This window comes from Aedes albopictus, chromosome 2, assembly GCF_035046485.1.
Source record: "Aedes albopictus strain Foshan chromosome 2, AalbF5, whole genome shotgun sequence".
Lineage (NCBI taxonomy): Eukaryota > Metazoa > Arthropoda > Insecta > Diptera > Culicidae > Aedes > Aedes albopictus.
Genome location: NC_085137.1, coordinates 31,533,897 through 31,554,906, shown reverse-complemented (window position 1 = coordinate 31,554,906; position 21,010 = coordinate 31,533,897). Strand labels below are relative to the sequence as shown.

The 21,010-nt window shown below is 42.3% G+C and overlaps 5 protein-coding genes across 5 annotated transcripts in view; 4 read left to right on the top strand and 1 right to left on the bottom strand.

The window, feature by feature from the left end:
- The window catches only part of LOC109402526 (transcription factor hamlet), a 368,179-nt gene that overhangs the window by 24,981 nt on the left and 322,188 nt on the right, over nucleotides 1-21,010 (bottom strand). The gene's annotated exons all lie outside the window — the stretch shown is intronic.
- On the top strand, nucleotides 122-2,888 carry LOC109402229 (polyserase-2-like). The gene is made up of 3 exons (XM_062849408.1): nucleotides 122-526; nucleotides 583-1,681; nucleotides 1,742-2,888. Exons 1-3 carry the CDS (start codon nucleotides 256-258, stop codon nucleotides 2,346-2,348), a joined length of 1,977 nt encoding a protein of 658 aa, XP_062705392.1. The 5' UTR covers nucleotides 122-255; the 3' UTR covers nucleotides 2,349-2,888.
- LOC134288868 (transmembrane protease serine 9-like) lies at nucleotides 6,036-10,542 on the top strand. Its single transcript, XM_062854782.1, has 4 exons — nucleotides 6,036-6,643; nucleotides 6,711-7,607; nucleotides 7,664-8,759; nucleotides 8,819-10,542. The coding sequence occupies exons 1-4, from the start codon at nucleotides 6,574-6,576 to the stop codon at nucleotides 9,423-9,425; spliced, it is 2,670 nt and encodes an 889-aa protein (XP_062710766.1). The 5' UTR covers nucleotides 6,036-6,573; the 3' UTR covers nucleotides 9,426-10,542.
- LOC115262126 (transmembrane protease serine 9-like) lies at nucleotides 10,655-15,079 on the top strand. The gene is made up of 3 exons (XM_062849406.1): nucleotides 10,655-13,075; nucleotides 13,132-14,230; nucleotides 14,290-15,079. Exons 1-3 carry the CDS (start codon nucleotides 12,217-12,219, stop codon nucleotides 14,897-14,899), a joined length of 2,568 nt encoding a protein of 855 aa, XP_062705390.1. The 5' UTR covers nucleotides 10,655-12,216; the 3' UTR covers nucleotides 14,900-15,079.
- Nucleotides 15,591-18,475, top strand: LOC134287515 (serine protease gd-like). Its single transcript, XM_062849407.1, has one exon. The coding sequence runs from the start codon at nucleotides 16,806-16,808 to the stop codon at nucleotides 17,784-17,786; it is 981 nt and encodes a 326-aa protein (XP_062705391.1). The 5' UTR covers nucleotides 15,591-16,805; the 3' UTR covers nucleotides 17,787-18,475.

The window sequence follows — 21,010 nt, the reverse complement described above, 5'->3', positions numbered from 1 at the left end:
GTTCGCACACACTAAGTCTTGTTCCTCGATCATATGCAAACGGTTATCAGCGTATCGGTTTCAGTACCGCCGCGATCGCACAGCTTTACACGCACACACACATACTGATGATGGACGGTGACCGGAGGAACAGGTCTCCCCGCAGAACAGCACCCAGAGCCATCGATCGATCGATTGTTGGCGGCGTCGTGGAATTCCCTCGTACTAGGAAATGATTCTTTTCGAAGGCAGATTTACTTTGTTGTGAAACGTCATATGGGAGAAGAAGCGCGCGAGAGTAATCAGCATGTGGTACGCACCTTATCGGCTGCGGACTCTGCATACCGGTTGATCAACGCCGCTACTATCTCGATGATTCAAGAAGGGAATTCCCCGGAATTTTATGTTTGGATCATCGCTGCGCGAGTTGTTGCACATCGAGCCAAAACCGTTTGGGAGATCAGTCTACTGTCGATCATGAGAGGGTTTGTATTTGTCCATTTGGCGTTGGCGTTGATTTCGTTCGGCTCTCAGTCAGCGGAAGCTGGTAGGTTGTTTCTTTGTGAGGTCAAAGGTGAACTTCATTGATCGTTCTCGTTTCAGCGGGAAACTGCGGAGAAAAGAAGACGGTTGCGCAACAGCTGATTGCCAATGGGTACAAAGCGTTGGCCGGTTCGTGGCCTTGGCATGGCGCCATGTTTCATCGATACAGAAAAGGTGCGACTGCCTATGTTTGTGGAGTGACAATTATGACGGAACAATTTGTGATAACGGCAGCTCATTGTACGATTGACCCGAATGAAAGACAAAAACTCCCGGCAAACCGTGTGTTTATAAAAGTGGGCTTAAGCAATCTAAATTCACCGGAGAGCCATGTACAACAACACGACGTTGACCTGATCATACGTCACGAAGAGTATGACGTAGTCACCTTCGAAAATGACATCGCGTTGCTGAAGTTGTACAGTGAAATCACCTACAATAATTACATACAACCCATTTGCCTATGGCAGGGTGATACTCAGTTGAGCAAAATAGTCTCACAAGTAGGATACATAGTAGGGTGGGGGCTGAACGAGGACTACAAACTGCCACAAGATTTGAACGAGGCAACGGCTCCGATTGTGTCTCGCAGGGAGTGCATTGAGAGTGATAGGAATCATTTCAGCAAGTTTTACTTCGAGTCCAAAACGTTCTGTGCTGGTTATCGCAATGGAACTCATGCCGCCCAAGGAGACAGTGGAGGTGGATTATTCTTGCGGATGGGCTCGAACTGGGTTCTACGCGGAATAGTCAGTAACACTAAAGCTAGCCCAGATACTCTCACCGTGGCAGCAGATAGCTATGTTATTTTTACTGATGTTGCATTCTACATGAGCTGGATCAAATCCAAAGTAACAATCATGACCAGTTTCACCATTGACATAGAACCAATCATAGAACCTCCAGGAACAACTTCACTAGCTGGCTCTGACAGTCAAGCCAACCTGCTAGGTATTGCAAACTGTGGTAAGGATACCTATCCGTCGGGCACACCGGAAGAAGTGAAAGGATACCTAAATCAGTACCCTTGGCTGGCCGTAGTCGAATACATCAACATGAACACCCGTGTCCTGGAGGATGTTTGCCACGGAGTTTTGATTCATCCCAGTTTCCTCGTTACTGCCGCCCATTGCGTTCAGAAAAAGCGACTTTCCGTCATGTAAGTTTTATTCTATCTTGTTTTCATTTTCCAGCGTATAAGTCGAATTCTGAATTTCAGCCGATCGGTACGACTCAACGATTACCGTTTGGATACAGTGACGGACATTTTCAAAATCGATGGCAAAACCATTTCAACTACAGCGACGAGAATCCCCGTTCGTGGCATATCTGTACATCCGGACTACGATACTCCCAAGTTTGCGAACAGTATTGCGCTGATCAAGCTAGATAAACCAACTACCACAACGCCAATCTGCCTTGCCCCGAGAGATGCAACCGACCTTCCCAGAGACAAAAAGTTCACCATCATCGGTTGGAAGCGTAGCAACCGCCCGGAGAAACCGATGATCCGAAACGTGGTCCAGTTGGCCAGCTTTGCAGACTGTCGGAGCAAATACGCCGGCGAAAAGCTTGTGCTGGATTCAAGCGGAGGGCAAGTTTGCAGCACCTACTCGCACGATGACGATAGTTCAAGTTGTTCGCACTACCTGGGTTCGGCACCGTTCCAGTACGTGAAGAACGGACCGTTCGAGGGACGGTACTTCCTGGCGGCTATATCATCGTTCGGTCATAGCAACTGCAAGCGCGATGAATACCCGGATGTGTTCACCAATGTGGCGCACTATTCGGACTGGTTGTACGAGAAGGTCAAACAGAATGAGTGATAGCGTGGGCTGTGGTTCATGTAGTTGCGCATCACACTATTCGACTAAAATAAGTAAGACAAACGTACTTTCTTGATTCATTTTTCGATATGTTTGATGTAGAGGCTTCAAAACTACATATTTTGGCACAGTATTGTGCCATCTTTTAAATCATTTGTTTTTAAATTATTTATTGTGTTTTATCTGTAACATAAATCTAACTTGATCGTACAGGCTCTTAGTTAAAGAGTAAGCCGTTACAGAACATCAAGCATATTAAAAAAAGAAACAAGAAAGTTACACTGAAAAAAAAAACGGTTTGAAGAGGTTGTTTTTCATTTGAAAAAGAAAAGAAAATCAAGAAATCCGCGTGATCCCGTTCTGTTTTAGTTTTGCAAAAAATCAGCTGCTAATATTTGCTTCTTTAAAAGTTGCAAGATTTTGAAATTTGTGCTTGAAAAATAATAATAAAATGAATTTGAGTGTTGAGATAGAAAATTGTAGCCTTCGGAAAAGATTTGCATTTTTAAAGTATTTACAACATTGTTAAACATTGTGAAACAAAAAACCCAGATTAATCCACCTAGTGGTGATAGTGCCTTTCTCGTCGAATATGAGCTCATGAACTTTCCGTCGACGTTAGCCAAAATGTTCCTGAATCCTGAAAACACTTTATATAGAAAAGCAACAATTTTAACAAAGTAGGAGTCGTGAGTTCGAGTCTCACCGAGAGGACGAGTAACTTTTTCGCAAATTTCACCTCAATTTGTCCATTTCTCACTCACGCCACAGTATATGTAAAGTCTAGCTTTTGGAATAAAGTATAATTTTAACAAAGCCATCATCGATTTGGGAAACTTATTGATGGTCAAGTTCAACATCAATACAGAGCTGACAAATATCAGACCTCTCAGGTGACTGCTTGACCGCCTAAACCCTAGTCGTGCATTAGGGTCATTATGACTCCATTTCATGCACTACGGCAGCGGGGTGCATGAAGAAGCTTAACTTTATTCACAATAACAGATCACTTTGTGATCTTCGCCAATGTTAATTTAGCACACTTTAGGCTATTTTTTTACCATTGGTAACACGATTCATGTAAAATTTGACCTACTTACGAGAAAAATGCAATAAATGTAAATTTTCCATTCAAATTTTAATCGCAATGAGAAGAGTGAGGGCTCAACCAGCCGCACCCAAATTGTGAGCAGTAATTTTAGAAGCAAAAGGAGATTGAAGATTGAAATATTGAAAACTGTATAAGGTGCTGATGCGATTAAATTATATTTTTTCCATAAAACGTTGATCCATCCTACTATACATTTACACCGCTGGAACCAGAAATGGTGTGATTTGAAGGGATCGCTTTGGTCACGACTTTGTTCTTTTGCATATATGAAGACTTTGGCCATTTCTTCACTTATAATCTTACCCAACGTTTACAGGCTATCAAAAAAGCCACGATTTGATATAATGCTTTGATATTTATTTTGTTCACCTCTATAATTCCGCTATTTGATGTACAGCTTGCATGGGTTTTGTTAAATTTCGCGTTTGACCACTCCCGGTGGGACACCTGGAATCGATTCCGGTTGTATCAAATATGGTCTGAGACTATGTTCTTGTCAATTGTTCATCGGGTTACCTAAGAAGCTAAAAATTAATGTAATCTGAGGCTATTTTCTTGCTAACCGTACAGCAAATTTTTGAAAAACCCACGATTATATGTATCGCATGCATGATTTTGGTTTACTTCTATTAAATCGCTTCCGATAGAACACCCGCAACCGATTCCGAAATATTATTACAAGTTCTAGATGTGGCCTAAAACTATTTTCTTGTTGACCGTTTATCAGATTATCAAAAACGCCGCTATGGTTTAGTTCCCTTCTATATTTTACCACTTCCGGTGGGTTACTCGTCTCGTCACCAGTTTTGGAATACTACCGGTTCTTCCAAAAATGGTCTGAGATTGTTTGTTGGCTGACCGTTTATCATGTTACTGAATAAGTCATTGATATGTCACATATATTGGTTCTCTTTTACATTCGACCATTTCTGGCGGGACACCCGGAATCGGTCCCTTAACACACTGATATGGCTTTCGTCTATTTTCTTGCAACTGTTCATCATGTTACCTAAAAAGCCGTGATTTGAGGTATCGCATGCATTGGTTTGGTTTCACTTCCGGCCCGAAACCGGTTGCGGAACACTACCGATAGTCTCTTAAGTAGTCTGAGCCTATTTGCTTGAAAACGTTTATTAGATTATCAAAAATGCCGCGCTTTGCTGTGTCGCATGCATGGGTTTGGTACAATTTTATATTTAGCCGCTTTCGGAGGGAAACTCGGAACTAATTTCGGAACTACTGATAACCGGTCATTAAGTTGTCGGAAAAGCCTTGATTTGATGTGCCGCATGCAAAAGTTTTGTCAAATTTTATATACGGCCACTTCCGGTGGAGCTCCTGGAACCTGTTCCGCAACACTACCGATTCAGATATGGTCTGCGACTGTTTTCCTGCTAACAGTTCATCAGGTTATCGAAATTGCCGCAGGTTGATGTGTCGCATGCATGGGTTTGGATCACTTTTATATTTGACCACATCCAGCGGGACATCCGGAACCGGTTCCGAAACACTACCGGTTCAGATAAGGTCTGAGTCTTTTTTTATGCCAACCATTCATTGGATTATCAAAAAAGTCGCACTTTGATATGTCGCATGCATAGATTTGGTTCACTTTTATATTTGGTCACTTTCGGTGGGATATCCGGAACCGGTTCCGGAACACAACCGGTTCTGATATGGTCTGAGACTATTTTATTGCTAACTGTTCATCAGGTTATCGAAATTGCCGCAATTAGATGTGTCGCATGTATGGCTTTGGTATTTTTTTTTATTTGGCCACTTCCGGCGCGACACCCAGAAACGGTTCCGGATTACAACCGGTTCAGATATGGTCTGAGACTGTTTTCTTGCTAACTGTTCATCAGGTTATCGAAATTGCCGCAGGTTGATGTGTCGCATGCATGGGTTTGGATCACTTTTATATTTGACCACTTCCAGCGGGACATCCGGAACCGGTTCCGGAACATAACCGGTTCAGATAAGGTCTGAGACTGTTTTCTTGCTAACTGTTCATCAAGTTATCCAAAATGCCACAGTTTGATGTGTCGCATGTATGTGTTTGCTACATTTTTATGTATGGCCCTTTTCAAGGGTACTGGTCCGGAACACCTAAATGTCCATAACTCCGGAACGGCTGGACCGATCCGAACCATTTTCAATAGGAAACAATGGGACCAGATTCCGCGTCGAATGAACCATCGGTCATTAAAATCGGTTGAGGTTTACTGCCAAAAAGTGATGTGAGTTTTTTTGCACACATTCACACACACATACACACATACATACACACACACATACACACACACATACATACACACAGACATCACCTCAATTCGTCGAGCTGAGTCGATTGGTATATGTGACTCGACTCTACGGGCCTTCTATCAAAAAGTCATTTTTGGAGTGAACATATAGCCTTTCCAGTACACTTAGTGTACGAGAAAGGCAAAAAATGAATAAAAAAAAATATGTTGAAAAAAATCTTTTCAAGCGCTGGTATAACACTATATGCTTCTATTGGTGCACAGACCTTTGTAAGGTTTGGAGAATTTTCTCGTCTTCGGAAAAGTTTTTCAAAATGGCTTCATTCGAATGGCATCATTATCGATTTTGGAAATTAATGTTTTTTAACACCTTCCAAAAGTACAAAAAATAACTATGAAACACTTCCGAAGACACCGAATGGCTATCAATTGTTTTGCCGCAAAACCCAATATCCCACTTTTTTTTTTTTGAATTTGCCCCACTGGCTGTGCTGTGATGGCAGCTTGACAATGTGTGTTTGAAAAATCAGCTTGAATTATAAGCTTTGCCGTATCACAACAGCAGGGCCGGCTTTTACGGAAGTCAAACTAAATACAATCACTCCTATGAGAAATCCATTTGTATCTGTCACCTTGTGCGTGAAGAAGTCATAAAAGACGTGTTTTTCTGGTTTTTTCAAACGACTCCCGCCAGGTGCCAGCACTGCAGCTCCGTCAAGAGTGTTTTTGTGAATGAATTCTCCCAAAAATGCGCGATTTGTTTAGGTGTAGGCACTAACGCAGGGATTCCCACAAATGTTGTCGTGCTGAGCCAAAAATAACCGTTTTGAAGATCAGTTTACGGTTGACCATGGGAGCATTAACTGTTGTGGGATTGGCGCTAGTGCTAAGCATGTTCATCATACGGCCGACAGAAGGAAGTGAGGTTTTCGTTTATTTTTCTCGTTTTAATTGATAGTTACAAGGTGTGAAACATTCTCGTTACAGCGGGAACCTGCGGAGAAAGAAAGTTGACTGCATCTGAGCTGATTGCTTATGGATACAAGGCACGGGCTGGTGCGTGGCCATGGCACGGTGCAATGTTTCATAGACACAACCTAGGTGTGACCAAGTATGCGTGTGGAGTGACGATTTTGACGGAGCAATTTGTATTAACGGCAGCTCATTGTACGTATGACGGATGGCAAAGGCTTCCGGCGGATCGAGTATTTATCAAAGTGGGATTTAGCAACCTGGACTCACCGGAGGACCATTCGCGGCAGTTTGATGTTGACAAGATTATTCGACACGATGATTACGACAAGGAAACGTTCGAAAATGACATCGCGTTGCTAAAACTGTATAGTGAAATTACCTTTACTAACTACATACAGCCTGTATGTTTGTGGCAGGGTGATACACAGTTGAGCAAAATAGTCTCAAAAATAGGATACGTAGTTGGATGGGGACTTGATGAAGGCTACAGCTTGCCCAAATATTTGCTCGAAGCGACTATGCCAATAGTGTCAAGCAAAGAATGCAGGGAGAGTGATAGGTGGTATTACAACAAGTATTACTTCGAGTCAAAAACATTTTGTGCAGGATGCCACGTTGGCTCCCATGTCAGCCATGGTGACAGTGGAGGAGGATTGTATTTGCGGATGGGCTCGAACTGGGTTTTACGTGGAATTGTTAGTAACTCTAAAATAAATGCAAGCACATTAAAAGTACAGGCAGACAGTTACAGTATATTCACAGATGTTACTTACTATTTAAACTGGATCAAAACAAAAGTGCCTGACATACCTTATTTCGCAGCAAATACAATGCTAATTATTGAAACTGAAACACAGCAAGAAAGAGAAGAACTAGTGAACCTGGCGTTGATCTTGAACGCGGAAGCTGGTAGGTTGTTTCATTGTGAGGTCAAAGGTGAACTTCATTGATCGTTCTCGTTTCAGCGGAAAGCTGCGGAGAAAAGAAGATGGATGCGCAACAGCTGATTGCCAATGGGTACAAAGCGTTCGCCGGTTCATGGCCTTGGCATGGCGCCATGTTTCATCGATACAGAAAAATTGGGGCTTTATATGCTTGTGGAGTGACGATTATGACTGAACGGTTTGTGATAACAGCAGCTCATTGTACGATTGATCCGAATGAAAGACAAAAACTCTCGGCAAACCGTGTGTTTATAAAAGTGGGCATAAGCAATTTAGAATCACCGGAGAGACATGTACAACAACACGACGTTGACATGATCATACGTCACGAAGAGTACGATGAGGTCACTTTCGAAAATGATATCGCGTTGCTGAAGCTCTACAGTGAAATCACCTACAATAATTACATACAACCCATCTGTCTATGGCAGGGTGATACTCAGTTGAGCAAAATAGTCTCACAAGTAGGATACATAGTAGGATGGGGACTAAACGAGGACTACAGAATGCCACAAGATTTGAACGAGGCAACGGTTCAAATTGTATCCCAGAGGGAGTGCATTGAGAGTGATAGGAGTCATTTCAGCAAGTTTTCCTACGCGTCCAAAACGTTCTGTGCTGGTCATCGCAATGGAACTCAGATCACCCAAGGAGACAGTGGAGGTGGACTTTTCATACGTGTGGGTTTGAACTGGGTTTTACGTGGAATTGTCAGTAACGCTCGACATGATGGTTCTTTTTTACGCTTGTCCGAAGATAGCTACGTTGTTTTTACTGATGTTGCATTCTACATGAGCTGGATCATATCAAAAGTAACAATCATGACCAGTTTTACCATTGACATAGAACCAATCGTAGAGCATCCAGGGTCAACTTCATTAGCTAGTTCTGGCAGTCAAGCCAACCTGCTAGAAATAGCAAACTGTGGCAAGGATACCTATCCGTCAGGAACACCGGAAGAAGTGAAAGGATATCTAAATCAGTACCCATGGTTGGCCATCATAGAATACATCAACATGAAAACCCTTGTCCTGGAGGATGTTTGCCACGGAGTTTTGATTCATCCTAGTTTCCTCGTTACTTCCGCCATCGTTCTGAAAAAGCGCCTTGCCGTCATGTAAGTTTTCTTCTATCATGTTTCTAATTCCAAGCGTATCGTTCAAATTTCAATTTCAGCCAATCGGTAAGACTCAACGATTATGATTTGAATACCGTGACAGACATTTTCCAAATCGATGGCAAAACCATTCAAACCACAGCGACGAGAATACCCGTTAGTGGCGTATTTAAACATCCAGACTACGATACTCCCAAGTTTGGGAACAGTATTGTGCTAATCAAGCTAGATAAACCAACAACTACAACGCCAATTTGCCTTGCCCCGAGAGATGCAACCGACCTTCCCAAAGACAAAAAGTTCACTATCATCGGGTGGAAGCGTAATAACCGTTCGGAGAAACCGATTATCCGAAATGAGGTCCAATTGGTCAATTTTGCAGATTGTCGGAGTAAATACGCCGGAGAAAAGATAGTGCTGGATTCAACCGGAGGACAAGTTTGCGGCACCTATTCGCACAATGACGATAACTCAAGTTGTTCGCACTATCTGGCATCGGCACCGTTCCAGTACGTGAAGAACGGACCGTTCGAGGGACGGTACTTCCTGGCGGCGATGTTATCGTTCGGTCACAGAAATTGCAGGCGTGATGAATACCCGAATGTATTCACCAATGTGGCGCACTATTCGGAATGGATATACGAGAAGGTTAAGCAGAATGAGTGATATCTATGAAACCACGTTGCATGTCGTCGCGTACTGTTTTACCTAATAAAACTTACAAAGGTTCTATTTACGTCATTTTTTAGCTCTTGGCCACCTTTTCCACTGTAGTCACATCTTTTTGTATCGTCCGGAGCTCCCACGAACACATTTTCTGCAGGGTTTTGCTATCAATCGTTCTAGTCAATAGATCCACTGTGAAGGACAACGAGCTCGAAGTTCTTCCTTTGCCTACTACGTTCTCCTGCATATCGTCTAAATTCGCCGTTAATAGCACATGTCGCTCTAATAAATACTTCAATGTATGTACCTACATGGTAAATTTGGTGCGGGGTTGACTTCGAAAAGGGTTCAATGTAAAATATCAAATATATGGGCACAGTAACTGGGCTCTTCACTTGACATTGGCATCACTCTGGAAAGGAATAACCCTTAAAAAAGATTACCGATAGCGGATGTCCAAACCTTATTTTGCGTTTGTTGTCAGCGGCACCTATGAATGCAGTTATGAATAAACTTGTTTTTTTTTGGGTCGATTGTGAGGATCTCGTGAACAAGATTAAACGACGTCAAACTGATATCTGTGGATTTTGTAACTATGAAGTTTAGTATGTACATAATTATTTGTGCATATTGTCTAGTACATACAGTCGGAATTCGTTGTACACGGTATATCATCTCCTTTAGACCCACTGCGATTTCTCGGCTTCCTTACATCCGATTACGTTATTTTTTGAGCGTAGTGGGTGGCACAGTGTATAACGAATTCCAAGTGTACATATATCAACAAGAGTGTCGTAACTCCATTTGAAAATTAGTAAAAAAAAAATCCCAATTTGGTTGTAAAACTCATTAAGAACCGTACCAGATTTGACCCGTGCTTAGAGAAGGTGGCAAACAGGGTTATACCAAAATGGATCACAGTAATGGACTTTTTTATAGGTTCCAATCCCAACAAGATACAAAAATTTGAAATGAGTCAATAACGACACGATGTGTCTGTATACGATGTGATAAGGGGCTGTTCATGAACCACGTAGACGGGGAGGGCGGCCGGTTGTGTCTGGTCAAAGTCTACGCTGCGTACAAATTTCAAAAATTCTGTAATGGATGAAAATCTACGAGTGAACCCGTAACGTGGGTAAATCACCTTGAAATGGTGCGTTGCGGCGTAAGATCTACCACATTAAATTTTGATCTTGCTATATTCCTAACTAATGTATCCAGGCTCCTGTAGGAACATTCCAGGATCAACAATTGATGTAATTTTTTTTCCGGTGTGTCTGTTGGTGTGTTTAGTGTTTGCTGATGATGAACATATTGTTTCGGGAGGATTCAGGTAAACTTATCATATGATGCAGGAATTATGGTAAACTGTACAACCGTCGCAAGCGTATCACGAATAGCTTATTCAATAAAATATAATACAGTTTTCCATTCCAAATTTTCGGCCACTCACTTCTGCAGCGTCAAGATGGAAAAAACAAACCAGATGAATAATGCAGGCAGCTGTCTCAACACAACCAAATAATATTTTGTGCGTCTGAACGTTTACAAATGTATCCTTTGGAGTCTACCCTTCCACTAACAACACCCAAATTCCCGTGACACCTAGGCCTGAGAGATCGTAGAGCTGTCTGCATCTTTCATAGGTGTCCAAAACTAACCATCCTTTTCCATCTCTCAGCAGTCGCAAGGACGTGGCCAGGACAGTTCTCGACCATTGGAGGATTGCGTCAGTCTTGTCTAAGAGTCAGAGATTAGTCCCAAATCTTTGTGCTTTGGTTCGGACGGGAAGGAGACAACCCTCATAACAGCGGCCTAGGACTGTATCACCTACGAAATTGTGCGACTCGCTCTATGCTAATACTAATGCTTATGGACGAAAGCCTACGAGTGGGGAGGGGGGGGGGGGGGGTCCAAGATTGCCAAAATTTGGGCTACATGGTTTATCAACAGCCCCTAACTTTACGCTCTTATTTGAGATTAAATGATTGGAAAGGTAACGAAAACAACTCTTCACAACTTACGTCACGGTTTGAGGAGGAGGGGGATTCATCCAAATGTGACGACTCATACACAAATTCCTGAGGGTACGAGACCTAATAGCGTGACATAATGCAAATGAAACAATTTGCGGGTCGTATTTTATAGACATCACATCACTTCTTCTTTTTATTTCAGGTTAATCATTCCTACCGGAACTTCACCGACCAAGTGTTCGTAGAGCACTTCCGCAGTTAATAATTGAAAGGGTTTCTTTTCCTGTCAATAATGCATGAAGTTGTATATTGTGTGGCAATGACAATTCACAATGCTAAATTACGACCAGAGAGTCGAAAACATTATCCTGACCGTAAACGGAATCGAATCCGTCCTCACCAGATAGACAATCGAAAGTCTATCCACTAAGCACACTGAAGACCGAAGTTTTTGCCATCCTACAAAAGTTTGATAACCGCTGTTGATAGGCACTATCGCAAGAATTCACATGAACGTTGTACGGCCGTGCGGAGCTGAGCCAAATAGGTATAATCGTTTCGAAAATCACTTTACGGTTGACCATGGGAGCATCAACAGTTGTGGTATTAACGCTGGCGCTAAGTTTGTTCATCGTACGGTCGGCAGGAGGAAGTAAGGTTTTCCATTATTTCACCGCGTCTTGGTTGATAGTTACAAGGTGTAAAACATTCTCGTTACAGCGGGGACCTGCGGAGAAAGAAAGTTGGAAGCTGCTGCACTGATTACTCATGGATACACCGCACGGATTGGTGCGTGGCCATGGCACGGTGCAATGTACCATAAATACAGGCTAGGCAGGACCGACTATGCTTGTGGAGTGACGATTTTGACGGAGCGATTTGTACTAACGGCAGCTCATTGTACGTATGAAAGATGGAAAAAGCTTCCGGCGGATCGGGTATTTGTCAAGGTAGGACTCAGCAATCTGGACTCACCGGAGGACCATATGCGACAATTTGACGTCGACAAGATTAAAAGACACAAGCAATACAATATGGACACATTTGAAAATGACATCGCGTTGCTAAAGCTGTCTTGGGAAATCACCTATACTAACTACATACAGCCCGCATGTTTATGGCAGGGTGATAGTGAGTTGAGCAAAATAATCTCAAAAATAGGATTCGTAGTTGGATGGGGACTTGATGAAGGCTATAGTTTGCCTAAAGACTTGTCCGAAACAACGATGCCAATAGTGTCAAGGAAAAATTGCATGGAGAGTGATAAACGGCATTACAACAAGTATTACTTCAAGTCAAAAACATTTTGTGCAGGATGCTACAACGGCTCTCATACCAGTCATGGAGATAGTGGAGGCGGATTATATATGCGGATGGGTTCGAGCTGGGTTCTACGTGGAATTGTTAGTAACGCTAAAATAAATGCAAGCACATTAAAAATACAGGCAGACAGTTACACTATATTCACAGACGTTGCTTACTATTTAAATTGGATCAAAACAAAAGCGCCTGACATACCTTATTTGGCTGTAGATACAAAACTAATCACTGAAACTGATTTTGACTATGGGAATTGCAGTAAGGTAACGTATCCGTCAGGAACACAGCAGGAAAGAGAAGAACTTGTGAACCTGGCGTACATCTTGAATGGCTCCCAGTCAGCAGAAACTGGTAGGTTTCTCCTTTATGAGAATAAAGGTGAACTTCATTTATCGTTCTCGTTTCAGCGGAAAGCTGCGGAGAAAAGAAGACGGTTGTGCAACAGCTGATTGCCAATGGATACAAAACGTTCGCCGGTTCGTGGCCTTGGCATGGCGCCATGTTTCATCGAAACAAAGATGGTGCGGTTCTGTATGCTTGTGGAGTGACGATTATGACTGAACAGTTTGTGATAACGGCAGCTCATTGTACGTTTGATGCGAGTGGAGAAAACAAACTCCTGGCGGACCACGTGCTTATTAAAGTGGGCATAACCAATCTAGACTCACCAGAGAGACATGTACAACAGCACGATGTTGACGTCATTATACGTCACGAAGATTATAATAATATCACTTTCGAAAATGACATCGCGATACTGAAGCTGTACAGTGAAATCACCTACAATAGTTACATACAACCCATCTGCCTATGGCAAGGTGATACTCAGTCAAGCAAATTAATCTCACAAATAGGATACATAGTTGGATGGGGTATGAACGAGGACTACAGAATGCCACAACATTTGAACGAGGCAACGGTTCAAATTGTATCCCGCAGGGAGTGCATTGAGAGTGATAGGAGTCATTTCAGCAAGTTTTCCTTCGAGTCCAAAACGTTCTGTGCTGGTCATCGCAATGGAACTCAGATCACCCAAGGAGACAGTGGAGGTGGACTTTTCATACGTGTGGGTTTGAACTGGGTTTTACGTGGAATTGTCAGTAACGCTCTACTGGATGATGAACTTTTACACGTGTCAGAAGATAGCTACGTTGTTTTTACTGATGTTGCATTCTACATGAGCTGGATCATATCAAAAGCAACAATCATGACCAGATCCACCATTGACATAGGACCAATCGCAGTACATCCAGGATCAACTTCACTAGCTAGTTCTGGCAGTCAAGCCAACCTGCTAGAAATAGCAAACTGTGGCAAGGATACCTATCCGTCAGAAACACCGGAAGAAGTGAAAGGATATCTAAATCAGTACCCATGGTTGGCCATCATAGAATACATCAACATGAAAACCCTTGTCCTGGAAGATGTTTGTCACGCAGTTCTGATTCATCCCAGTTTCCTCGTTACTGACGCCCATTGCGTTCTGAAAAAACAACTTTCCGTTATGTAAGTTGTATTCTATCATGTTTCCAATTCCAAGCGTTTCGTACAAATTTCAATTTCAGCCGTTCGGTGAGACTCAACGATTACGATTTGAATACCGTGACGGACTTTTTCCAAATCTATGGCGAAACCGTTCAAACCACAGCGACGAGAATCCCCGTTAGTAGCGTATTTATACATCCAGACTACGATACTCTCAAGTTTGAGAGCCCCAGTATTGCGGTAATCAAGCTATATAAACCAACAACTACAACGCCGATTTGCCTTGCCCCGAGAGATGCAACCGACCTTCCCAAAGACAAAAAGTTCACCATCATCGGTTGGAAACGTTATAACCGCTCGAAGAAACCGATCACCCGAAATAAGGTCCAGTTGGTCAGCTTTGCAGAATGTCGGAGGAAATATGCCGGAGAAAAGATAGTGTTGGACTCAACCGGAGGATATGTTTGCGGCACCTTTTCGCGCGATGACGATAGCTCAAGTTGTTCGCGCTACCTGACATCGGCACCGTTCCAGTACGTGAAGAACGGACCGTTCGAGGGACGGTACTTCCTGGCGGCGATATCATCGTTCGGTCACAAAAATTGCAGTTTCGCTGAATTCCCGGATGTATTCACCAATGTGGCGCACTATTCGGACTGGATATACGAGAAGGTTAAGCAGAATGAGTGATATCAATGAAACCACGTTGCATGTCGTAGCATACTGTTGAAACTAATAAAAATTACAACCATACTACGTCATTTATTCAGATCTTGCCCACCTTTTCTACTGTACTCGCATCTTTTTGTACCGTCCGGAGCTCTCGCGAACATATTTTCTGCAGGGTTTTGCTATCAAACATTCTAGCCAATAGATTCACTATGGAGAGCAACGAGCTCGTAGTTGCGCGTGCCTCACCGCTACGTTCTCCAGTATTTTGCCAAAATTCAGCCAAAATTGAGCATGCATGATAACATGGGTCTCCAGTTAGCCTAGTGGTTAAGGCTATGGATCGCCAATCCGGAGACGGTGGGTTCGATTCCCGTTCCGGTCGGGAAAATTTTCTCGACTCCCTGGGCATAGTGTATCATTGTACTTGCCTCACAATATACAAATTCATGCAATGGCAGGCAAAGAAAGCCCTTCAATTAATAACTGTGGAAATGCTCAAAGAACACTAAGCTGAAGCGAGGCAGGCCAAGTCCCAGTGGGGACGTCGAGCCATAAAGAAGAAGAAGAAGAAGAAGATAAAAAACGGAAACAATTGGTGTTTATATCCTCTGTTTTTGAAATAGGATGAACATGGGGGCATTGGCTGAAAAAGGGCGTTCATACTTTTCATGGTAATTTTGGTGTAGAGTTGAATTTTTTTGATCGCAGTTTTCTCCACATCTTCTGGAAAAACAACTTCCGCTAAGTGTATGTTCTTCTGACTGTCTTCATACATGTTCCACAACTCATATTGTTGTTTTCAGTTTGGCTTTATATTCCGCTGAATCATTACCTGTTCTGTGGCTTAGTTGGTTAAAGCACCGGTCTAGCGAACACGGAGTCGTGGGTTCGAGTGCCACCAGAACGCGATTTTTTTTTTCACAAAATTCATCTCTCAATTTGTCAATTAGCAACATTTCGTGCCTTCTAATGACAAGTTTTTACAGCATGTCCATTGGGGTGGCTTCGTTTCATATAAGTGTGGGCCACCTTAATGTCCATATGAAAATAAGTTTTAAAAAATCCCAATTTGGTTGTGGAATTCAATAAGAATTATACCACGTGCTCAGAAAAGGCGGCAAAAGGGTTATGCTAGAATAGATCATGGTTATGAACGAAACAAAAATATGAATTCAATCCATAATGACACGATGTGTCTGTATACGAGGTGATAATTTAACGCTCTTATTTGAGGCTTAGTGTTAGATTATTTTGGACAATGAAACGATCTGAAAAAAAAATGCGAAGACAACCATTTTTGCCACTTATTCTTTTTCTTTCAATGTTACTATTCCTACTGGAACGTGGCCGGCAAAGTGCTTTGTTCACTACCGTAGTTAATTATTGAAGGGCTTTATTTTCCTGCCAATAATGCATGAAGTTCTGTATTATGTGGCAATTACAATCATGATAAACTACACCCAGAAAGTCAAGAACATATATTTTCCTGACCGTGAACGTAATCGAATCCGTCCTCACCAGATAGACGATCCAATGTCTATCCAATAAACTCATTGAAGACCGAAGTTTTTGCAGTCCTACAAAAATTTGATAACCGCTGTTGATAGGTACTATCACAGGGATTCCCATAAAAACGTTGTACGGCCGTGCTGAGCTGAGCCAAATATAACCGTTTCGAAGATCAGTTTACGGTTGACCATGGGAGCATTAACAGTTATGGGATTGGCGCTGGCGCTAAGCTTGTCCATCGTTCGTTCGGCAGAAGGAAGTAAGGTTTTTCATTTCTTTATCGCGTTTTGGTTGTTATAAGATGTGAAATATTTTCGTTACAGCGGGGACCTGCGGAGAAAGAAAGTTGGCAACTTCTGCACTGATTGCTCATGGGTACATCGCACGGGCGGGTGCATGGCCATGGCATGGTGCAATGTTTCATAAATACAACTCAGATGTAACCAAGTATGCGTGTGGCGTGACGATTTTGACGGAGCAAATTGTATTAACGGCAGCCCACTGTACGTATGATAGAAGGCAAAGGCTTCCGGCTGATCGTATATTTGTCAAGGTGGGATTCAGCAACATAGACTTACCGGAGGATCATGTGCGGCAATTCAATGTCGACAGGATTGCCAGACACGAAGAATACATTATGGACACGTTTGAAAATGACATCGCATTGCTTAAGCTATCTTGTGAAATTACCTATACCAATTACATACAGCCCGTATGTTTATGGCAGGGTGATACTCATTTGAGCAAAATAATCTCAAAAATAGGATACGTAGTAGGATGGGGACTTGATGAAGGATTTAATACACCCAAAAAGCTATCCGAAGCAACGATGCCAATAGTGTCCAGCAAAAAATGCTGGGAGAGTGATAGGTGGCATTACAACAAGTTTTACTTCGAGTCAAAAACATTTTGTGCAGGCCACCGCAATGGTACTCATGTCAATCCTGGAGACAGTGGAAGTGGATTGTATATGCAGAAGGGTTCGAACTGGGTTCTACGTGGAATTGTTAGTAATGCCAAAATTAATCCAGGCACATTAAACATACAGGCAGACAGTTACGCTATATTCACAGACGTTGCTTATTATTTAAACTGGATCAAAACAAAGGTGCCTGACATATCTTATTTTGCTGCAGATACAGAGCAAATCATTGAAACTGAATTTGATAGTGAAGCCAATCTGCTTGATTTGAAAAACTGCGGCAAGTATACCTATCCGCCAGGATCTCATGAAAAAGGAAATGAATGGGTGAGCCTGTATCCCTGGGAGGCTGTTATCAGCATATATGACGTTATACAAGATTACGAGTACCGATTTCTTGGATTTTTGATTCATCCTATTTTTTTAATTACTCGTGCCAAGAACTTCATGCATTCTGATCTACGACAAATGTAAGTTGAATCCATACTTGACATATTTATTCATTTTTTTTATATGTCTTTTTCATTATATTTTTCAGTTTGGCATTTTTCAACGATTTCGGCAGCATAAACAACACAGCAACAATAATCCGCATTGAAAATATATTTAAACATCCGGACTTTGCAGTTAGAAAGAATGCCAACGATATAGCGATGGCTAAGTTAGAGCGACCAGCCACTGTGAACCCAATATGTCTTCCTTTATTGGATCCATTGGAACTGCCAGATGCTACACAACTCTACACGATTGGTGTGCATCTTTTCGTCGAGATCAGAGATTTCCAAAATGTGACACAGCTGGTTGATTTGGAAGTCTGTCAGAGACAGCTTTCCAAAGCAAGTGATCATATGAATTTGACTGCGGATCATGTTTGCAGCAGCAGCACTATTGCTATCGAGTACGCGGATTTTATGAGTTATTATTTAGTATGGCAGCCTGTGAAACAAGATTTCTTTAAAGGTCAGTGCTTCCTCGCAGCCTTCAATACCATTAGATTCAGTGGTGCCCCGTCGGAATATTTTACAGTGTTCACAAATGTGGCTTATCATTTCAAGTGGATTCGTGAGACGATTGATTATGAAGAAAATTTGTAGCAATATTAGTAAATCAGATTTGGCTTAGAACGTTTGTTTTCATTCTTTCATTTTTGTTATTGTAAAATTTTTAATTAGGTAATTTGCATCATACAATCATACCCTTTTTAAACAATCATCGACAACTGACCCTATTCAGATCCTGTCGACAATCCAACGAAGAATATCCGTATATATAACAATAAAAATTACATTTTTAATCGTCAACCACAATCACTAATCACAGCTAAGACCAATTTTAATTAATAATCTTAATCTTTGATCCAATGATGCAAATGATCACCTCACTAGTGCTCATCACAACTCATCAACTGTAGGGGAAAGTGGGGCAATATGCCATTTTTCAAACTTTCATCGTTTTCAATGATATATAGCCTCATTTGTTAGGCTTTCAAAGTGGTAACAGCAACTAGACAATATTTGCTCGATGCTTCAGCAAAAATATTCATTAAATTATTGCATTTTCATTGATTTTTAGCGATTTCAAAAACTGGTTCGTAAACGGAAGTGGTGCAAAAAGGCCATCTGCCATGGGGTAAGATGCCACTTCATGAAAACATTCAAAAATGACGTCCTTCAGTTTTCTGGCATTTTCGACTCACTTTCACCTTTTTGTCACGTTTTTTCGTTTACTCAATACATGGAGTGTTACCCCCCTCCCCGCAAAACGATGATCGTAATATTTGAATGACCCCTAACATGGAAAGCGTAGACATCAACAACCATGCGACTCCATGCGTGCCTCAATCTCGTTGGAAACACTTGGCTGGTAATAAAATCACCAGAAAACCTTAATTGCAAGCAGGCTTTCCAAATGTACATCCTTCTCGCAACAGCCCGCGCAAGGCTGAATCGACACTCTCTTATGTGTGCAGACCATCTCTCGTTACCGTGTGCAGCACCATCAGTGAGAAATGTATCGCCAACAGCACGCACACGCATGAGCGAAAGATGTATTGAAACAGCCGCTGCTTCGGCTGCTTGCCTGACAGTTGCATACTCGAGTCGTATCGAGCCGAGTGGGAAACGTCGTGAGTATTGTTGGCCGCATGGCGATGACAATCTTCGGCTAACCAAGCCGGCTGTCGCGTAAAGGGTGTCATAGGCTGTCACGGGAGCACATGGCTTAACGCTAAAAGTTATTCACAAAATATGTGCTCAATACATATTTTTTTACAAACATGATATGCCTTTCACAAGATGCCCCAGGAGCGAAAAAAAGTTTGTGCCAGCGTTTGTCAAAATTGTAATCTGGCTAAAATATACCACTGATGTGAGATTCAACTTTCTTTTATATTGAAAACATAGCAGTGCATTTCACATGCCAATAAAAAAATAATGCTATGCAAAATACTCTACAGAATAAGACTTACAGGTACATATTCTCTATTTGAAAAATACATAATACATGAAACGCATCGATAATTTTGAGCGTGGGATATACCACGATACTCGACACGTTCAACAGAAGTAAAATGCTCGGGCCGAGCGCAGCGATTTTCGTCACTTCGTGTCCAGCCAACGAGAGACGGTTTGGGTGAGAGCCGAGGTTGTCATCGGCGAACGAACGCACAGCGAAAGCAGACGGTGTGAGCAGTTCCCGACATTGATGTTGTAGGTAGTATGAGTTTTATTCTGTGGGCTGTCATGAACCATGCATTCACAAGGCTGTCATGGGAATAAAAGTGTGACAGCCATCAAAATGCTATCATGATGCGGTACTTTTGGGAAGCCTGATTGCAAGCACGGAAAACCGGAAGTTGCCAATTTTCATTGGGAAATCAAAAGATTTTCCGTGGGTTTGGCGGCCTAGCATCTAGAAGAATGTTCAATGCAAACATATCTTGACACCGTTCACCTATATCAATGATCAAGTCCCATTCAGGAATGATTTTATGAGTTGGGCCATTTTACCCCATCTTGGCATTTTGGCCTCTGTTCCCCTATATTTATCGCGTGCGATTGAACTGTGCATTGATCAGCGATGACCAGCAGCAAAGAGGTGGCAAAACGAACATGATGTAAATCACAAACGATTTTGCACACATCTGACTGTGCCGTCACACCCTCGCCCGAACAGCCGAACCATACCGAATAGGTTGGTTTGCGAAGCTACGGCACGAACGCTCGACACGCACACAGAAGCAACATTCGCATGTACCGATACCATACTAATAAAGCTTCCAGCCAACGATGCTTCGCGATAAGCTGTCGAAAAGCATCGAAAGCGATGAAAAGAGATGCTTGGCTAGAACGCAACGGCCCAACGGCGAAAAGGAAGAGTCAACTATGCTGATCAGTGTTGAGTCCGTTCGTGTGCTACTCGTATGGGAGGTTGATTGAATAAAGCGAGGATGGGTGAAAACGTATTCGTTGTCGAAAGCAAATCGCATCATTTCGCGAATGTTTTCATCAAATAGCAAGCTTGCTTTAATCATGAGGGGTCTCCAGTTAGCCCAGTAATTAAGGCTATGGATCGCCAATTCGTAGCCGGCGGGTTCGATTTCTGTTCCGGTCGGGAAAATTTTCTGGACTCCCTGGGCATAGTGTATCATTGTACTTGCCTCACAATATACAAATACATGCAATGCAATGCAAACTAAG

Excerpts from the sequence above, each read along its gene's own strand:
- LOC134288868 (XM_062854782.1), top strand. The coding sequence starts at position 6,574 with ATGGGAGCATTAACTGTTGTGGGATTGGCGCTAGTGCTAAGCATGTTC. Across the intron at positions 7,608-7,663 it reads GATCTTGAACGCGGAAGCTG|CGGAAAGCTGCGGAGAAAAG; the intron begins GTAGGTTGTTTC and ends TTCTCGTTTCAG. Across the intron at positions 8,760-8,818 it reads AAAAAGCGCCTTGCCGTCAT|CCAATCGGTAAGACTCAACG; the intron begins GTAAGTTTTCTT and ends TTTCAATTTCAG.
- LOC109402229 (XM_062849408.1), top strand. The coding sequence starts at position 256 with ATGGGAGAAGAAGCGCGCGAGAGTAATCAGCATGTGGTACGCACCTTA. Across the intron at positions 527-582 it reads CTCTCAGTCAGCGGAAGCTG|CGGGAAACTGCGGAGAAAAG; the intron begins GTAGGTTGTTTC and ends TTCTCGTTTCAG. Across the intron at positions 1,682-1,741 it reads AAAAAGCGACTTTCCGTCAT|CCGATCGGTACGACTCAACG; the intron begins GTAAGTTTTATT and ends TCTGAATTTCAG.
- LOC134287515 (XM_062849407.1), top strand. The coding sequence starts at position 16,806 with ATGTTTCATAAATACAACTCAGATGTAACCAAGTATGCGTGTGGCGTG.
- LOC115262126 (XM_062849406.1), top strand. The coding sequence starts at position 12,217 with ATGTACCATAAATACAGGCTAGGCAGGACCGACTATGCTTGTGGAGTG. Across the intron at positions 13,076-13,131 it reads CTCCCAGTCAGCAGAAACTG|CGGAAAGCTGCGGAGAAAAG; the intron begins GTAGGTTTCTCC and ends TTCTCGTTTCAG. Across the intron at positions 14,231-14,289 it reads AAAAAACAACTTTCCGTTAT|CCGTTCGGTGAGACTCAACG; the intron begins GTAAGTTGTATT and ends TTTCAATTTCAG.